The sequence below is a fragment of the Falco cherrug genome, chromosome 9 (assembly GCF_023634085.1).
Source record: "Falco cherrug isolate bFalChe1 chromosome 9, bFalChe1.pri, whole genome shotgun sequence".
NCBI classification, from domain to species: Eukaryota; Metazoa; Chordata; class Aves; order Falconiformes; family Falconidae; genus Falco; species Falco cherrug.
Window position 1 is genome coordinate 9357242 of NC_073705.1, and position 18912 is coordinate 9376153.

The 18912-nt window shown below is 47.8% G+C and overlaps 1 protein-coding gene across 3 annotated transcripts in view; it reads left to right on the plus strand.

Moving 5' to 3' along the window:
- The first annotated feature begins 290 nt into the window (after positions 1–290).
- Positions 291–18912, plus strand: part of COL5A1 (collagen type V alpha 1 chain) — a 160401-nt gene continuing 141779 nt past the window's right edge. For 2 of the 3 annotated variants that reach the window (XM_055720342.1, XM_055720343.1), the window contains exon 1: positions 292–639. In XM_055720342.1, coding sequence (XP_055576317.1) covers positions 540–639 — 100 coding nt within the window. In that variant the 5' untranslated portion in view covers positions 292–539. Of the gene's footprint in view, positions 640–18912 lie in introns of all 3 variants that reach the window. The other variant, XM_055720341.1, reaches the window with a different exon arrangement.

The window sequence follows — 18912 nt, forward strand, 5'->3', positions numbered from 1 at the left end:
CCCCCCCCCAAAAAAAAAAAAAAAAAAATCCCTGCACTTTCCATGCTTCCGCCAGCCCCAGGCCCTATTCCCGGGGGGGTCGGGAAGAGCAGGGGGCTGGGAGGAGGGGAAGGGACGGACGAGTGCGGCTGGTGCCCGTAGCCGCGGGCCGGGTGCGGGGCAGCCCCGCAGCGTTCGAACTTGCCGCGGGGCCGGGGCGGGCCGGGGGCCGGGCTGGGGCCGCTCCGCCCGGCCCTGATTTGCTGCGCGGCTCCGGGATTGACAAACTCTGCCCTTGGGTTTAAAAGAAGGAGGAAAAAAAGGGGGGTGGGGGGAGAGAAAGAAAAGTTTTGCGCTGCAGGAGCAGGCAGGGGCCGGGAGTGAGCGCGGCGGAGCCCCCCACAGCCCTCCGCCCGCCCCATGGCTTTATAAAAAGCGGCTGCTCTCCGGGGGGGGCTGGCGGGGGGGTCTGAGCGGTTTTTCTTCGCTTGTATATATTATTTTTTTTTCACCCTTTCCCCCCGAGTTGTCCCGAGCTGGTGCCCCGTTTTTTGTGGACCATGGATACGCACACGCGGTGGAAAAGGCGCAGTTGGATACGGAGCTGGTGGGTACCCGCTGCCCTGGTGCTGCTGGGTGCCCTGTCCCTCGGCCGGGCAGGTAAGGGACCCCCCGGGCCCCCCACCCCATCCCCGGGACGATGGCGGGGAGGCGGGTGGCAGCGGGGAGGGCGAGCGGGCTGTTGTGCGGGGCAAGGCAGCTGCCTTCCCTTGCTCAGTGCATTCCGGGGGAAAAAAAAAAGGAAAAAAAGAAGAAAAAAAAAAAAGAAAAAAAGACAAAAGAAAAAATATAAAAGAAAGGAGGAGAAAAAAAAGAAAAAAAAAAGGAAAAAAACCCCACAAAACCCAAACCTCACCCAGCCTCCTTTAGCTGCCCGAGTCTCCGAATGCCGTTTGTCAGGGGGCCCGTAAAAGGGGGAAAAAACCCTAAAACAATAGTTTATTCGCTTTTCTTAGAGCAGAGCTGCCTGTTGCTGGGCTCTTTTTTTCTGGAGCAAAAGTCAGGATGGGTTTCTGGAGGCTCTAGGTCTTTATATATCTACGTGGATATATCTGCGAATGTATATTTAGGCAACTGGAAACCTCTCGCCTTGCGCAGTTCCTCCTCCTTGAGGAGAAGAAACTTTTTTTGTCCAGCAGGAATCTGCAGGAATCTGTTCCCTCTGCATCAAAGCGGCAGATCTCGCTACACAAAAGCTTTTTGCAGCCGCTTCTGCTCAGGACCCCAAGGCTCACTCTGCACACACACCCCCCCACACACACCACCCCCACCCCCCCAGTCTCCCCAGCCCCAGTAAACCAGGATTTCTCCCTAAAATCCTGGAGCGTTGCAAAAGGAAAGTCTGTGAAGTACCAGATGTGCAACAGCACTAGACATGCAGCCAGAAAAATCCTGGAATGCCTTTTTTTTTTTGTTTTCAAATTTTACAATCATACAGGAGCGAGGCTAAATACTTTTATTTCACTAATTGGCCGCTTTGGGTTTGCAGAGCGGGTTTGGAGAGCTCTGCTTTCCAAATGTCTGCCTTCCCCGGGTGGGCTGTGCAATGCCAGAGCAGGGCAGATGGAGACCGGGAGGTCTGCTGGAAAAGTTTTCCCTGTGTTTTCCCAGTGTTTCCTTGAGTATGGAGCAGACACTTGGAGGCATCGGCTCTTTGAGGGCTTTTGATGTTGTATTTCAAGGGGGGGAAATGCAAAGCGGTTTGTTGGCGATGCTGATTTTTGAAATGGGAAAAGTTAAACTGAGTTCTGCAGGGTAACTCGAGAAACGGAGAAGTGCCCCGAAGAGCTGAGCTGCCTGGGATTCAACTTTCATGCTGAATTTTTGTGTGTTCTGGGTATTTTTTTCTAGGAAGCGGTGTTTGCAGGGTGGTTTGTGTGTTACCAGGACAAACACGTGTGGGATTCTGTATATAGCAGTGTGATTGCCTGAAATTATAATTTCGAGGTTGTTAAATGACCTTAAGGAAGAAAAGGTGGGCGTATGAGGAATGCTTTCATTAATGGCTTGCTTGCAAAGTCTGAGCAAGATGGAAAATTAGTTGCTAGTCAATGAATAAAATGCCTCTAGAACATCACTGTGGGAAAAACTAACGGTGGTCGGAGCTACCACAAGAGTTTTGCTGTACTGTGAAAGTAAGGGACTGTTCGGAGTTCTGTGACTAGAAGAACTCTTCTATCTAGGAGTGATCCTAGCTCATTCCGAGTTCCCCTTTTGCCCAGCCAGCTTGTCAGGGTGCTCTGTTACTTTGTGTTAGTTGAAAACGAATTGCTACCAGTTCAGTTTCAAGGCAAAGATGAAAAAAATTTCCTTTTTCTGTCTATGTGAACGGTTTAATGGTTTTAGAGCATCCGTAGGCATTTTGCCTGTTGGTGAATATCCTTCAGCCAGCTTTGACAGAAGACCCAGCTCCTTTTAGTGGCACCTAGGAACTTTACTAAAACTTTTTGGTCTCGCCGCAGCGGTGGGAAGCAGAGGGCTGGCTGGAGCGAAGCTGTGGTGCGTGGCTTGAGAGTTGTTGTAGGGCCAATATGCAGCTCCAAGTAATGCCTCTTGCAATGAAAAGCTCAGAGTTTTCCTAATGAGCCTTTTAATGGGACATCAAATAATTTGGATGAGGGAGGAGTCAGATTGGGACTGCTGATGGCATTGACTAATGCTCTTTATCGCTCTTTTTTTTTTTTAATCTTTCCAAGTTCTCTTTGGTTTTATTTCAGCTCAGATTGCTTGTTTCTGTTTCATTTTAGATGGCTTCTCTGTATGGAGAGGTGAATCCTCTCTGTAATCTTAAACAGCAATTTATCAGGTGGCTCCAAAGGAAGGGGGAAGACACCTTGCAGAGAGGGTTTCCAGAAAAATATAGAGAAAAATGTTGAAGGCAACACGAACTGAACTGCCTCTGAACACTGCCCTTCCAGCTCAGATTTTCCCATATCTTAACAGATGATGTCACACAAAAATCTAACCCACAGACAAAGTTGGAATCTGCCTCTGCTTTTACAAATCCCTATAAAATTAAATCAGGTTTCTGGGTGAAAATTTTTGGAAGCAGCAGTTTCCTTTAGTGGCAAAGAAAAGTGTAATAAGAATACATGGCGTGCCCTTTAAAAGAAATAAAAATGCTGGAAATTATGAAGTATCCTGTTACCATCTGTTGCTTTTCTGCTTGGCTCTTCCCCAGTCATCTAGAGTGAACTAAAAAAAAATAATCTTTATCCAGCCAGTTAGAAGTGTTTTGTTTAATATTTTGCCAATCAAAAGTGTTGATATTGTTTTACAAGAAGAAATATGACTTTATAAGTCTGGAATTGGTGGCACATCTGATTTCCAGTGTAAAACCTGGATTGTGCTGTCAATGAATTGCCAGATTGGAACAGGGCTTTAACTTAAAAGCACCCAGCTGTTGAACATGCCCCGGCCAGGGGACGCAGCAGAGGCATTCAGCTGAGGTAATATATTATTCTCCCATGTAAGCTGGGGTCAAGAGGGAAACTTTGCTGACCCTTCCCTTCGAGTTGGTTTTTGAAGGCTGCTCCTGCGCTCGCTGCCCTGCGGTGCTGTAGCCATGCTGGATGCGGGAGCTGGTTTCAGAGTCGCGGCCAACAAGATGGCTCCCACCAAAGCTGATGGGAATTTTAGCTCTTCACTCTGAAGCATCACAGTGTTGCCTGGGCAATCGCTTACTGAGGATTGAAGAAATTCCATTTCATCTCTGGTCTTTAGGGGTAGCTCTAAGGCAAAAACCTGCTGAAGAGTTGTTAATTCTTGGCGTACAAAGAGGGACAAAAGTGTGGACTCGCCCGCTGGCGTTGCTCGCTCAGGTCTGTAACGCAGCATCCTTCACATATACAACTTCTTTTTACCAATAAAAAAGGTCTGTAATGCTGGATCCTCACGTATACAACCTCTTTGAACCCAATGAACAAAACTGGCTTGGTGTTACTCCTGCTGCTTGCAGACATGGTCTGCCCCAGAACAAATAGGTACCATCAAGGGGATGTGCATCCTTATTTTATATGGGTACTGTCCCTGCCCCTTACGCTTCGTTGTCAGAGATGGACTTATCAGGTTCATTCCTTTTTGAAATCTAGAGCAACTCGTAACTAGTAGGTTCCTGTCTCCCCAGGGGCAGGACACAAGGAAATGGAATGAAGCTGTGTCGGAGGCTTAGACTGGACGTTAGGAAAGGCTCCGCACTGCAGGTGGCCAGGGACTGGATCAGGCTCTCCAGGGAGGTGGTCACAGCACCAAGCCCGTCAGAGTCCCAGGAGCATCTGGATGATGTCCCTGGTCATATGGTTTATTTTTAGGTAGTCCTGCGAGGAGCAGGGAGTTGGACTCTGATCCTAATGGGTCCTTTCCAACCTGAGATCTGTATGTGGTGACTTGCAGTCAGATCACAGTGTTGCAGGGGTTGTATCAACATCTGTCAGAAGCCTTTGGGGTGTAACTCGGTGATGGGGCTCCTGCTTTGATCTCCCACCTCTTGCTGTGGGAGGGTGATGCAGATGCGGAGGTGTGAGCCTTATTCAACTGGGTGTAGCCTACTGGTAGCTCCCAAGAAAAGACAGAGTGCCATTTCTCTGTGTATGGCACCAGCAGCTGTGCTGTAGACTATGTTCAACATAAAAGTTTTAATTCTCTAGCACCTTTTCTTTTTCTCAGAACTCCAACATGAAAATCTTTGCCACTGTCCCAGAGGCCCGGACCCTTAATGGCACGTAGGTGTCCTATAACCCTCTGTAGCACGTACCCAGTTGCTTTTCTTCAGACACTGAAGATGTGGTCTGGTGCTGCCTGTCCATCCCTGCTTTGGTGATTCAAAGTTTCCCTGTCTGTCCTGCAGCCTGGTTTCAGGGCACAGGCTTAGAGTGTGTGTTCTCACAACTGCTTTGAATTACTGATCTGATCTCAAAGATGAAACAAAGCGTTGCGACAGATGCTGAGAAGCAGAAGGCGCTGCTTTGGCACATGCCAGTAACGCAGAGGCATTTGTGTGAAGTACCATTTGTAGATGCGTTTTAGGTAATCTGAGTTTTGTCTGGACTTCAGAAGTAAATCTGTGGGAGTACTTTCCAGGAAACTGCTCTTCAGTTCTGAGTTTTTCTCTTCTGTGGAGGTAAAACGAATTAGCAATTATGTCTTTTCAACAATTACTTTTCTTAGCTTTTTGTCTTATGCCCTGACTTTCGGACGTGCTCCCTGTGCGCTCTCTCTCCCCATGCTATCTGGATGCTGGGGCTGCACCGCAAATCTTGCCCTTCCCAAAGCAGGTGGAGGATGGATGCCAGTCACTCTTTGTGAACGTGAAAGTCTACGCTTGGGAAGACGGCACAGAGCAATACTGCTGTGAACGCTTCCCCACGAGCAGATTGAGGATTAGGGGCTTTCTGGCCCAGCAAATCTACAAGGGGTAATGAAGGGGGGGAGGGGGGGCGCAGACCAGCAGGTCCTTGGGGAAATGGTGTATGTAAAACAAAAAGAAAAAAGAAAAGTTCTCAAATGAAGGTATCACCATGGTGATTGATGCTTTTACTATTTATGTGTTTGTGTGGTTGCTTGTGGCTATGTCTGGAGAGCGGTGGGACCTGGGAAAAGCGGGCAGCTGAGCCCGGCAGTTGTTGGCTGGCAGCAAACGCCTCGGGTGTGGAGATGGGTCCAGCACTTTGTTCAAACAAATGGTGCAGGTGGGGGCTGTTTGGCCTTAAAGGACTTCCAAAGGGTCATGTTAGGGCCCTTGCTGGTGGCCGCTGGCATTAAGACAGTCTGCGTATGGCATGGTTTGGGGTGGAGGTACCCAGGTCCAGGATGATTTGGGAAGAGCGATTCCATTCGGAGCTCATGCTCTGCTGTCGCGTGAATTGACTTTGAAGTGCAGCAGCCCCTAAGAAGGGGGAAATCCCTGCTGCGTTACAAGTATAAATTTGGCACTTCATCATGTATGTACACACTCGCCCACGTATGCTCTTGCCTGGTTTGTTTAGCAGGAGTCCTATCCTCAGGATGCAGCTATCATTTCATAAAATGAATTATGCTGCAGAGAAAGGTTTAAAACATTGTTTGGGTTCTGTTGAAGACTTGAGTATAACTCTTCAGTATGTAGGTTTGGTAAATGGAAACTGCTGTTTGAAAAGAGAAGAATTGTCTGGGAAGTAAACCAGGAAGGAACCACAAAACATACCTCTTCCCAGACTTCTTTTCATGTAGAGGAAGACTTCTTCCACTCCCTGTTCTGCACTTTTTATCCAGCGTAGGCTCTACTCATACTTAGGAAAGCCCTGACTGTGCTGCAAGTCTCCGATATTGCTACTGCTGAGGATATTTTGGGAATGCTGAGGCTTTAAACAGTCATCTGCTGGAGCTGGGTCAAATTTAAGTTCTGCAGGATTTGTCCCAAAGTAAAAGTCTGTGTCAGAGGTGGGTGCGCCTGTGATTTATGCCGCTTCTGGAGTTCAGCTGGATAACCTGATAACCTTCACCAGTTTCCCTGCACTACCTTTATAGGTCCTTGACTTTTAACTTCTCAGTGCGGAGCACAGCCATCTGTCTTGGCTATACAGCAAGCGTGTTTGATATAAGCAGTAGGGCCCGGTACTGGCATTGTGCTGGGAGAGACCCTGTCCCCACAAAAGGGGGTCCCCCTTGGATCAACTGATGTGCTGGGGAGCCCCAAGGGAGGGCTGGTGTAACCAAAAGCTCTCGTTCTACTGAAGCATGGAAGTTTCATGGTGCTTGGTTGTGTTCTGGATTGGGACTGCTCAGTGCCTTTTTGGGCTCTTCTTACTTTTATTTGGATTTATCTCTGGTTTTGGCCCCTTCGGAGTGCAGCTATTGCAGAGCTGTCAGGAATAGCAGTCTGAAGATGTTGGTTAGGTTTTTATTCCCTGCTAATGGCATGGTGGCTTGCTGGGGAGGTTTTGGGAGATTTTTGGGAAGGGAAACCCTTCCAGGTGGACACTGTCTTGTGCTTTCTTGAGAAGGCAGCCTCGCATCTGTATCAGGAAACAGTTCCATTACCGAGTTTGGCTGTCCCCCTTTGGCTGAGCATCAGCAGTGGTGTCCTGAGCTAGCAGCTTGGTTCTTTGGCTGTGGGTGGAAATCCTTGACCAAGGCAAGCTGAATGCAGTCTTCAGATCCTCAAGATATTTTTTTCCTGCCTCCTGTTTTTTGCCTGTTACCTGCTTAAACCTTTGGCTGTTGCCAATCTAGGCAGTGCATTCCCTCTTCTTTGCCTTCCTAGCTTGCATGAGGAAGGTTCCTGGGACAGTCTTCTCCAGTTGCAGCCAAGCCTTGCTGTGTATCAAAGATTCTATTCTTAGGAGCTAGACTGGAGCTTATGTGATAGGTACTGAGATTGTAAGCTGGTGTTTTTTTCTTAAAAATAAAATAAACCTTTGTGTGAAGCAAAGAAAAAACAACAGTATGGGAACAACGAGCAAAACCAGGAAAAAAATTGAGACATGAAAGAATGGAAAAATTTTGTTGAAATCTAATGTTATATGGAAAAATCTTAGGTTGGCAACATGGTACAATTAGCCACTGGGTTACTCTTGGCAAGTTTTAAGGCTCTTGAAACGAAGCCTAGCACTGAGTGAGCCATCCAAATGATGTCGTGGTTTCTCTGTGGACGTGTCTGGAAAGTCTTTAGAACTAAAATAAATAAATGAAGGAGCTACACAAAAGGCATTTTTGAGGTTGGTTGCTCTGAGTCTGGGCTCTTTTTCTCCAGAAGCAACAGGATTCTTAGCATCATCTGGAAGCTTTCAGAATGTTGAGAGACGTTTGAAACTATGAAAATGGTATTAATGCTTTTACAATGCTGGAGTTTTCCTTCAAGATTGTGTAATAAGCTGGAGAGAAAAAGGATCGTTTGGGGATCGAATGAATGGGATGAGCTACCTCTGTGCACACTCCTAACCTCTGCAGACTTTCTCCCAGCCCTTAGGCAAGTCTGTCTCCTGTGCCCTGGGGCCTGATCCTGTCTCCCCATATGGAACCTGGTATTGAGGTGTTGCTTTAATACATGTTTGATGCTGATACACCAACAACATATATTTTCAAGCACTGGAGCCTTCTAAGAGTTCCTTTTCATCCCTGTGCCTCAGGTTGTGTTAGTGGTTGTGGTCTAGGAGTTTTCTACTTTAAAAATACTTTTCCTCTCTGGGATGGTGTTTTCCTGTCTAGCAACAGTAGTGCCTCACATTGCAAATCCAGGAGGTTATTTGGAGTTTTTCTTTAGATTTGGGCAGATTCCTTGCAGATTGGTAGTGTAGGTTACAATACAGACCACTATGCTGTTCTATTGACTGTTTTCGGAACGCTTTGAAGAATTGGTTTTATACATGAAATCCAAAGCCTGCAGATCTCTTGGGGCATCCACATGCTTCAGTTTACTGGGGGGGGAAAAACTCTTTGGAAAGTGGAGGGATGGCGATGGAAGCAGGGTGCTGGATATCCCTGTGGGGTTTTGCATGTGAAGCCTGTGCTGTGGGCAGGAAGAGGAGGCCAGGTAAGCTGCTGTCAGTCCGTCTGTTAGCTGGCTTTGGGGTGGCGAAACTCAACAGTTTTGCTGATGTGAGAAAGTAATTCCTGGGTATTTTGTTGAGGAGTGTTCTGCCGCAGGCTGTGGGCTAAGTGCGTTCATCCTGACAGGGTGGGTTTGATTCCTTGAGATGTCTCCTATGCCTGATGCTGTATTCCTGGGGTGCTCAGCCCTGCTGCTCTAGGGTCACTGGAGAAACATTTGAAGACCAAACCCCATTCTTCCTGTGCTCAGGGGCAGCTTTCCATTAGCCTCAGCAGTGTCCAGGTGTCACCCGAAGGAGCTAGGCACCCTGTTTTCTTATGAGGGCTGAGGGTCACCTTTGGGGGTGGGGGCTTTTGTTCTCCTTGGGAAGCAGCAGCTTGCTGAAGACCTGAATGATCTGCCAAGCTTAGATGCATCAGATCTTACTGTCAGCTGGGGATGACCCTGTATGCCATCCCTGCCTGGACCAAGCTCTGCATCTGCAGCCAGGGAGATGCTAATTCTTTCAGAATAAATAAAAAGCAGTAAGTTTTCCCCTGGCACAGCTTTTTAAGCAAACTGTTGAAAGCCCTTTTCCTTCCTTGTTTTTCTGCGCTTCGCTGCTGTAACTTGCAAAGATGGGGGAGTTTGCAGCTCTGCTGGAAGTGTTGTAAGAAGTTGATGGGGGGGAAAACTCCTAAAGAGAAGAGAGGTCACGAAGGGGTCTGCTGGAGTTCCTGCTTGAAGGGACTGTCAGGCAGTTTTAGTGGCCAGATTTAGAGTTTCATTTGCACGTCAGCTGGAGTTTCTATTTTTTGAGTATGGATATATAGGAAGAGCTGTTCGTTGGCTGAGCTCATGTATCCTCATGGAGACCTCTGCTGTTCCTCCCTCCACCCCCTTTTTTGTTTCCAAGACAATACTTTAGTAAGAATTCACTGCAGCTGAATTCCTGGAGATGACACTGCCAGATTCCCAGGATCTTTCGTACTCCTGCAGCATTGTACACAGTGATTTTTGGTGCAGCTCATTCAGCTGCACCCCTCGAATACAAAGTTAGTGGTTTGTATGGTCTTTGAGCGGGCTCATCCTAGATGTGCTGGAATATCTACTCTGCTCTTGTCTGCTGCAGGGTAGAGATTTGGTCTGAGGGCTGCAGTTCACCAGCTGAATAATGAATGCATTGTTTGTATGCCCTTATTTCCAGCTTGCACCATTAAAAGTGAATAGAAAGGTCAAGGAGATGAGTCACTGTGAATACAAGTGTCATTCTGCTCAGAAGAAATGGAAAAAAAGGAGCTTCCAAGTGAGGTGTTTCAGCTGGTGCCAAACAGCTCCGTTTCACTGTACTTTCAGGGAGTTACAAGAGTGAATCTCAGCTGAGATCTGCTGAAGTGTTGAAGCACCTACAAGTGAGTGAGGGGCTGGAGATGGGGTTCGGCAGCTGCAGTGGCCGGGGGCTCCAAAGGCTGATGTAGGCTGTGTGCAGAAACTCAAGGTGATGGTCTGGAAGCATGGGACTCATTGCTGCTCTTTTGCAAAACAAACAGCTGGAGCCTGCAGTATTAGTAAGCTCTTGTGCTCAGCTTTATACACCCAGTGGTACCCAGAAGAAAAGGCCACCTCCAGACTGATGTGTAGAGCCCCAATACTCAGCCAGGCTGCTTTCCTCCAAGACTTAGAGCGAGGGTTATTAGTGTTACGAAAGTGCTTTGGTGGGACGGTATTACCTCTTGAAATGTTGGTGAGGAAATGTGTGCACCTTGAGCAACGGGTGTCAGCAAGGCCATAGCTCGGTTCCTGCACCATCCCAGGGGACAGAGCTGCAGCGCTGGAGCAGGGTGGTGGCATCTGTGAGCTACAGCGTGCCTGGAGGTACGCAGGGGCCCATCCCTTGCCTTGGCCCTAGTAAATGCCCAGCGGTAAATTAAGCTTTTTTAATTTCCTGCCCAAAAGCTTCATTTGACAAGCCCCAGGCAGCTGGTTAACCACACTGGCAGAGTGCTGAAAACAGAAATGTGGCTCGTGGGTCGCACGTGTGGAAGGGGGAGTGGTGAGCTGTGGATGGGCTGATGCCAAGTGGGTGGGATAGGATGGGGACCTGGTCGGAGTTTTCCTTTAATTGATACTGCTGGGGTAACTTCAATAAAACAGCAGTGGTGGCCAGGAGGCCAGAAAATAGAAGCCAGTTCAGAAGTTGTTAATGTTTGGGTTGTTTTTTTGTTGTGTGTGTTTTTGTTTGGTGTTTTTTTGTTTTTTTTTTAAATGGGGTAGAGTTTCTTTAAGTCACGGGCTCCTGTGCCTGTGGGTTTCCTTTTGCACATGGCTGAAATACCCTCCTTTGGGGTGATTAGCATTTTGTCTAATTGCATTTCACTGTCCTGGAAAGGAAACATCCACAGTTCATTTGAGATGGTGCTGTGCTGTGGCAGACACCCCTGCGTATTGTCTAGCACCACTTTGGTGGTTTGGCAGAACTTGGATCCTGAGAGATGTTACATAAAAATATTTACGTTTTTGATTTCTAGCCATTGGATTTTTCCTGTTCTGAGGTCACTTCTCCGGTGTAAAACAGATATTCCTCCAAAAATAACTAAAGCTTTTAAGAATTTAAGAGTTTTGATTTATCCTCCTCCATCAAAATACACCTTTGGTAGAAAATTAAGCCAACTGTTCCTCTTGCCCATCTAATGCAAGATCATTTCCGTAAACAACTTCAAAATGAATTTGCCAGTTTAGCTTTGATCCAAGGTGGCTGAAAATTCAGCACAAATTCCATTTGATCTCAAATGGCTGGGAACTGGGAGTCATTTGCTAGTGATGCAATAGCATATGATGCTGACTGAGGGCTGTAGTAAGGCAGGAGTTGATGGCTTGTAGCTCATGTGTGGGAGGACTGTGCCTGGTTTGTGTGGTGAAGCATTGGGACTATAACCCTTGTGGTGGTATTGCATGGAAGTTAAAGATTTCTGCAGATGGATGAGGTGGGTGGTAGGTGCGTTTGGCTGCTGATAGGCAGGGGATAGCTTCTGGCAGCATCTGAGATGCCTGGGGCCAGTAGAGCTGCTCTGTGCTTGCTGGCGTGTGACTCGGTGAGAGCCAGCGTGCAGGAGGAGCCTGCTGCAGGGCAGGAGCCACGCTGGACGTGCCCCTGGAGGGTTCTCCCTGGAAGATACGAGGCTGTCCATCCCCAGAGTACAGCATCTGTTCTCTGCCCATGGGCTGCTCAGTGTCTCATCTTGGAAAGCTGTTGATTCCTTGAAGGATAAGAACTGCTTGCCTGGAGCCCTGTGGCTGCAGATGCTTTTCTTGTTGAGGCCGATGTTTTTCTCTTGATCCCCTTGGGTATTCTGCTTTTTGTAACAGGGAGGGCAGATCAGTAAGAATCGCCTCATCGTTTCTGTGCTCCAAAAGCGTCGTGAGGGTGGGAAGAAGCAGCGGCTTTCTTCCTGGTCACTGCCTTTGGCACTCGCTGGTGAGTGCTCATACAGGAAAACTGCTAGGAATGTTCTCTCGCAAGGGTTTGCAGGGATCGGGAGAGGCATATTATCACGTCTTGTACACTTCGGGAGAAAGTCCCTCACTCTGCCTCTCTCAAATGTTTAAATTAAAACAATCTGTCTTTCTGCATCTGTTGGATGCTTTCCTTGCTGACCTCAGGAGCAGGGACCGAGAGGAGAAGCAAACAGACCCCAGTGCTTATTAATGGACTATAGCTTTTTTGTTTTTAAATTTCAGTCCTGATTCCCTGCAGGATGCAAAACAGAAGAAAACAATAAGGGCCGTATCTGTTCTGGAACCATCAATTTTCCCAGTGCTCTGTAATTAAAGAGCTATATCAGGAAGCAGTGAAGACTTTATGTGCTGGAGGCTATTGTCTTACAAGACTATGTATAGAAAAGGCAGCAGGCATGCTTAACCCTTCTGCCAGGGCCGGCACGGAGGGTGAAGTCCTCTGCAGTGTCTCACCATCCTTTTCTTTCCCAGCCACAGACACATTCCCGCAGCAGGGTCTGACTCTCGGATGGTCCCCGTGAGCACTTCGCAGGGCAGGATCAGCCCTTTGCTCCCCCAGTGCATGGGGAAGCGTGGTGAGAAGCCCGGCGACCTTTGGCACACAGCAGCGCCCAAGGATGCTGGATGCAGTGCTTTGTATCCAGCCTCTGAACGGAGCCACAGCCCCTGCTTAGGGAATTCCAGTGCACCAAGGGGGAAAGCATCCCTGTGTGTGAGCCAGGAGGTTTGGTCCGACCCTTTGGCACTTACACGCTGAGTTTTGCCTTGGCCCAAGGCCCTGTGGTGGGGCAGATGCAGGGGTTTTGCTGCTTGGCTGCGTGTCCAGCTCTTGCAGCACTGCGCTGTTGCAAGAGTCTGTCCACGTGGAGCTGCCGAGAGGATGCGGGCTGGGACCCGGCTCCTGTGGACCTTGGGAATTTAGGCAGTGAAGTTGCATAGCATCGTCAAGCCTAAATTCCAAACCAACCCTTCGTCTCTTTTCTACTACTGCTTTTGACTTGCCTTTGTTGCCCACAGGCCTGTGGTTTTTTGGCAGTTTATGGAGCATTTTACGTAGCGGTTGGGATTCAGCCTAGGAAAATGCAGTGTGATTTCTTGTGGCAATGGGGAATAGGCTTGGATAACACCAAGCTGGTTGAGATTTTTCCTACGGAATATGAACCAGAACCAAAAGTGGAGCTTGTTTTGGGTGTGGAAGTGTCTGTGAAGAACTTTGAGTTCCTCATTGGAAGGTACTTAAGATTTCACACCAATAAACTTAGAGATGCTCTGAAACTCTCGGAGTCAGAACATCAGTTAAAGATGTTCTGCACATTTAGAGTAACCGAGTAAACCAGCGTGCTTCTCTGCCTGCAGCTCCTTTCTCCAAAGCCTTGGCCAGACAAGCCGGGGCCCTCCTTGCCCTGGGGACACTCATCCCAAATAACGAACAGACATGCTGCTAAAATGAGCACCATTCCTGTGAGCCTGGAAATAGCAGAGTCTCTGCTGCTTGAGCAGAGCTGGCCAATTTGTGGCCTGGGACTAAGCTTTTTATGGATGAAACTGAAACATCTGCTTTTGGGGGTGCGTGTGAAATCTGCCACTTCTTTGCTTTAGCTTATGTGGCCTCTGAAGAACCTGGGTGGGATTTCTATATACAGGTTCTATTTATATATATATCTATATATCTCTCCAGGTTCTATTTCTATAGGGGCCCCCTATACCTGCTCCTGTTGTGACTTGTGGGTCAAGTTGATTATTTTTCTGATGATGGTGAAATGCCCAGCCTCGGAGTAGCTTATAGGAAATTTTAGTCAATGGAAAGGCTGAAAATAGATGTGGGAGGCGAGGGGGAGCTTCTATGAAACTGAAATGGGTTCTGTTCTGCTGAGGACCGAAAGGTACAGATGTGCCCCAGGAAATGTATCTGGGGGAATGGATCAGTTTCAACAATTTTCTTTCCATTTTTGTGAGCAATGAATAGTAGCGGAGGGGAGTGTTAGTGCAGGCAGGTATGTCATGCCTGTGTAATGTCAGTCGACACAGGATTAAATAAGGCATGTGGAAAATTCTTCTAGGAAGGAAAGCCTAGTGAGAAATAATCACTGGAGAACTCATGAGGTGAAACAACCTGCTCTGGACAAGCCACAGTCCTAATCTGGCCCCCTGGTAATCTGCCAAGTGATGGATCAGCCTTTTGGAAGTGGCATACTTGGCACAGGTGAGGCTTGCACCCAGCCCCAGAGCACCCCCCGGCCCTGAAAGCAGCTCTGCCTTGCCACGCTCTGACGTGTCTCACCGTGTACGAAGCCTCCCAGGGTGAGTGGAGGAAGGGATGGATGCGGTGCAGGAGCTGCTCCGTGCGGCCAGATGTCAGTGCCTCTTGGAGAGGAGGCAGTTGCCACTGGAGGAACTAATGCTCCACCAAGGACTAACGGGTGTGAGAAGCAGAAACTCTTTGCCTTTGTACTGAGGCCTGCAGTATGGTTATTTTAGATGTTTGCAGAAGCAAGAGTGCAGGGCTGAACAAGGAGGACTTGTGTGCACTGTGGCTCCAGCCTTGGTGGAGCCTTTTCATACAGGCTGCTTGGTCCTGGTTAGTGTTAAACTCCTGTTTCAAGCCACCAAGCTCAGCGATGCTTACACTGGGGTTATGGCTGCTTTGAATTAACAGTATGAATGTCCTGTTTTTCATATGAAGTTATTTTACTATCTGTGCATATAGCAATGGATTTGCAACTGGAACTTCCCTGTGTGCACGTCCAGATGCTTTTGGCAGGAGTGGGCAGGAGCAGCCAGGTTGGCACTGGTAAAGGGCAGAGTCCTTTCCAAACTCTCATGGGTTTGAGTCTTGTATAGCTGTTGTTGTATTTCCTAGGATGACTGTCTTAATATCAAAGGGAATGCCTCTTCCCTTCTTGCTCTGGAAAAGATATCTTGGCATGTTAATGAAGGGAAGAGGAACATACTGTAAGTGACCTCTGCACTTTTGTAAGGACAAAATTTCTTTTCCTGTAGCTGTGAAAATTCTGTCTTCCCTTCGAGTAATAAATGAGGGCCTATAAAATGTACACAGATTACTTTTAAGCTATTATGTATACCCCAGTACAAAGTACTATACATATTGCTTATTTTAGCGATGGAGAGAATATCAAGCATGCTCCGTGTATAAATCAGTCTTCTCAAAATATACTGATAACTCTTCTTGGCATTTGCCTTGTCTCCAGTTTCCCAAATATTTTTCTTACCACATTTGGCCACTTCCACTACTCAATGTGCCTTTTGCTCATCTGTATGATGAGTGGTGCTGGGCTGCTGTACTTGTCTGCATGGATTGATGCCTTAATCTGTCATTTACCTTTTCTCTATATATGTAAAAATACCAGACATTACCTACACACATTCACGAGTGGATGCACAAATGATTGGAAGTGTCAGCATGCACTTTTCCAGATGGTGGAAGCATGTTCCTTCATTTATTTCAAATGTCAGACTCAATGAAATTAATTACAGCCAGACTTGAACTGAAGCGATGGAGTGATATTTGTCTCAATTTCACCAGCGTGGAGTGAAGCTGCATGTTCCGTAGCAGAAACAGCCTTCGGGAGTCGAAATGCAATCACCAAACTATGTGACTTCAGCAATGTATGGATCTGGATTTGCAGCAGGATGACCAGCCTTTGTGTGCCTTCATGGGGATTGCTGGGTTTGGCCTTGGTAGGGAGAGATGTCTTCTGGGGGAAGAATGGCTCGGTGACTGAAAGAATCATAGAGCGGGTTGGGTTGGAAGGGACCCTAAGGGTTATCTAGTTCCCATTTGGATTTCTCCTCTGCTGCGCACGGCAGGAATGCAGCAGCTTGCCTGGGAAGGGCCTTGCTGGTGCCCTCCTTGTGGCTGCAGTGCCGGGATGCCTGCATCTCTTGCACTCCAGTGAGCTCTAAATCTACCCTTAATCTTCTTAATCTTGCCCTTCTACTTTATCTGCAAGAGGATGCTGGTGGGGTTTTTATTTGCAAGATGTCTTGGTAAGTTCTTAGGCTCTTTGGGAATAGGAATTGTAGCAGGGTTGTAGAGAAGTTGCTGTGGTCAGATGCTGGCAGAGCTCCAGGGATTAACACTAGATTTGGGTGCCCGAGTTAGGGCAATGAAGGACTCAATTTCAGCTGAACAGCTCTCTGGATGAGAGCTCTGAGCTCTTGGCGCTTTGGGAAACTGGGGTGGGTGAGTCTCAGGACAGTCCTGTTGAAATCCAAGCAATAACAGAAAATGTAGTTCTTGGTTGCTGCCGTTTCACTCCTGGGGTCTGTTTGCGTCGTGGCTACCCTTGTTCTGGGAATGCAGCAGAGCTCCGGGGAGTTGCTCGGTATTTCATGCAGCCCCTGGGTGGGAGGCAGAGCCGAGAGGCTTTGTAGAAACAATGACTGTGCATGTATGCTGAAGTGTTTGTGTTCCACCCTGCATTTTGCCTTGTATAAAAAGAGAGGGTGTTCTTGTAAAGGATTTTTTAGAGAATACCTGCTAATAATCCTTTGCATTTCTCAAACACCCTTGTTCCACTTTTCAGAAGATACCTTGCAGCAGTTCTTTAGGCAGATTGCCAGTTTACGGTTTACCTGAGGGAAACATCTTATTTAATCCCTAGATTAGAAATTCCCCCATTCTTAACCTCATGGTCCTTGTGCCTCTCTGTCTGTTACCTGGGCCTGATACTTTCTCTTCCTCAGTGGCCAATTTTCCCAGTGTCTCTCCCAAGACAATTCGTGAGCCCTCCCTTGCCTACCATACCCGGAAAAATAAACAGCCCCGTCTCCTTTTGCCCTCTATTGTTTCTCTCTTTTGTGCTAAGTACAGTAATGCCTCTGAGCTACCCCAGGGCTCCTGCGTTCCCATGCCTTCCCCATCCCTCTCACAAAGGACCTCTTTTTCTCCCTGCCTTCTGGGTGTTGGGGCTCGGCAAATATGTGCCAGCGACCCTTTGCTCTGTATGAAAATAGCCCCTGCCTTTTTGTAGCTGTCACTTATTTTTGCTCCTTTAATTAGACTTGATCCTGCTTGTATTTTTCTCCTTTGACCCTTTCTTTTTACCTCGGCGACTAAAGTTTTTGAAAAGTTTTTCAGCTCCCTTTCTACCTGTGCATACCCAGCTGTGCTGGCTCACACAAGTCTTCTCTCTTTGGATTAAGTTGGAAGGAACTTTAATTGCAAGGCTCCAAACTTTCCCAAATATTTCCTGCTTGTGTTGTAAAGCTCCCCTGGGATGGGACTGCACACTTGTAGTTCGGATTATCTTTCCATCTGCTTTTGCCTAAAGCTGGCAGCTATTTGTGACTCCCTCAAATACTTGCCTCCATGGGTATTTTAATACTGCTGTCATCTTTGAATTTGAAATATTCTTACTCAGTGGCATCTTCATTCATCCTGGCTGGCTGCTTTTCAAGGATCACGTCCAAACAAAGGACCTGATAACTTCTCATGTGCCAACTGTCATGTGCTGAGGCTGTGGTTTCTATATGTGTAGGAGAAGGATCATTCCCTGCAATGAATTACCCACTTCTGTAGGACTTCAGTGGAGTGATCCTTATTTACACCACATGAGGATCTGCTGTGGTATCCTGGTTATGTACAGCTGAGCTGTTTTCCCACCTCATCAATATCTCATTAATCAATCCCCCTTCTGCTGCTGATCAAAGCCCTGGCCATCACACAGGCACAGACTTATCTGAGAAAACACTTCCAGCTCTGTTCTCGGTGACCACCCTGGAATGCAGCATCCCTCAGTCACCTGGCTACTTTTATGGTCCCCAGCCGAACTGCTGCTTGCCTTGTCAGCCAGCTGCTTTAGAACATCTCTGCAGGTCCAGCGTCATCCTCTGTCTTCCACTCTTCAGCCACCTGTGCTGTTGCCTTGGGCTGGTACCAATGGTGGCTGCTGCCACGTGGGGTGGAGGTGATGTAGGCTGGCAATATTTCCAAATGTATCTGAGTCAGCTGTCCTTCCAGAGCATCCCTGTATGTCCCTTCCCTCCTGAAGGCCTCTATCATTTTGATGCCTTTGCCAGGATGATGCTTTTACTTATTTCTGAGTGCAAGGTGTGCTTGGCAGAGGAGATCGGTGTTGCATGCAGTTTAACCATGGTGCTTTCTAGAGAAAAACAAACAAAAAACAAAACAAAACAAACAAAAAAAAACCCCAAAACAACCCAGAACACTTTGAGATGCTGTACAATTTCTTCAGGGGAAAGAAGCAGAAAGTGAGTTTGTCACAGACAGTGCTCTGCTGCTGTGCAGATCAGGGGCCTGAAAGGGGGTCTCTTCCCTATGCCCTCTGCAGAAATGGGGAAGAACAAGGGAGATAAGGGAACATTTTAACTGTGAGGATAGAAGTGCTGATTCTGCTTGCAGCTGCGCTGAAATGGGATGAACTCACCCAGGGGATAGAGGATGGAGTTGGGAAGGAAGGGTGAGTGTTGCAATGGTGAGAAGTGGCTTCCAGCATGCTTTGCTCTAAAAAACAGGTGTGTTTCTTGCCAGATCTTCATTGATGAAATGGAAAGAAGCAAACAAGTACAAATTCCCCACCCAGGGCTGCGTGTGTGTGGGAGGTGCTGGGCGTTTGGGGCTGCCTGGGGATGGAGGTGGCCAGCAGCTGCTTTTTGCGGACACTGTGTGCAAGCAGATTCCTGCCCGGTGAGCTTGTTGCTCAGAACAGCCTGGGACCTTGTTAAAAACTGATAAAGGGCAACAGGGCAAGTTAGTAGCCATCCTCACAGGGTGACCGACACATGGTTACGGAGGGTCTGCTCAATGGCTTGGGATCCGAGGCAGGTTCTCGTCATGTGCTTGGGGGAAATGTTATGATGTGTTTGGG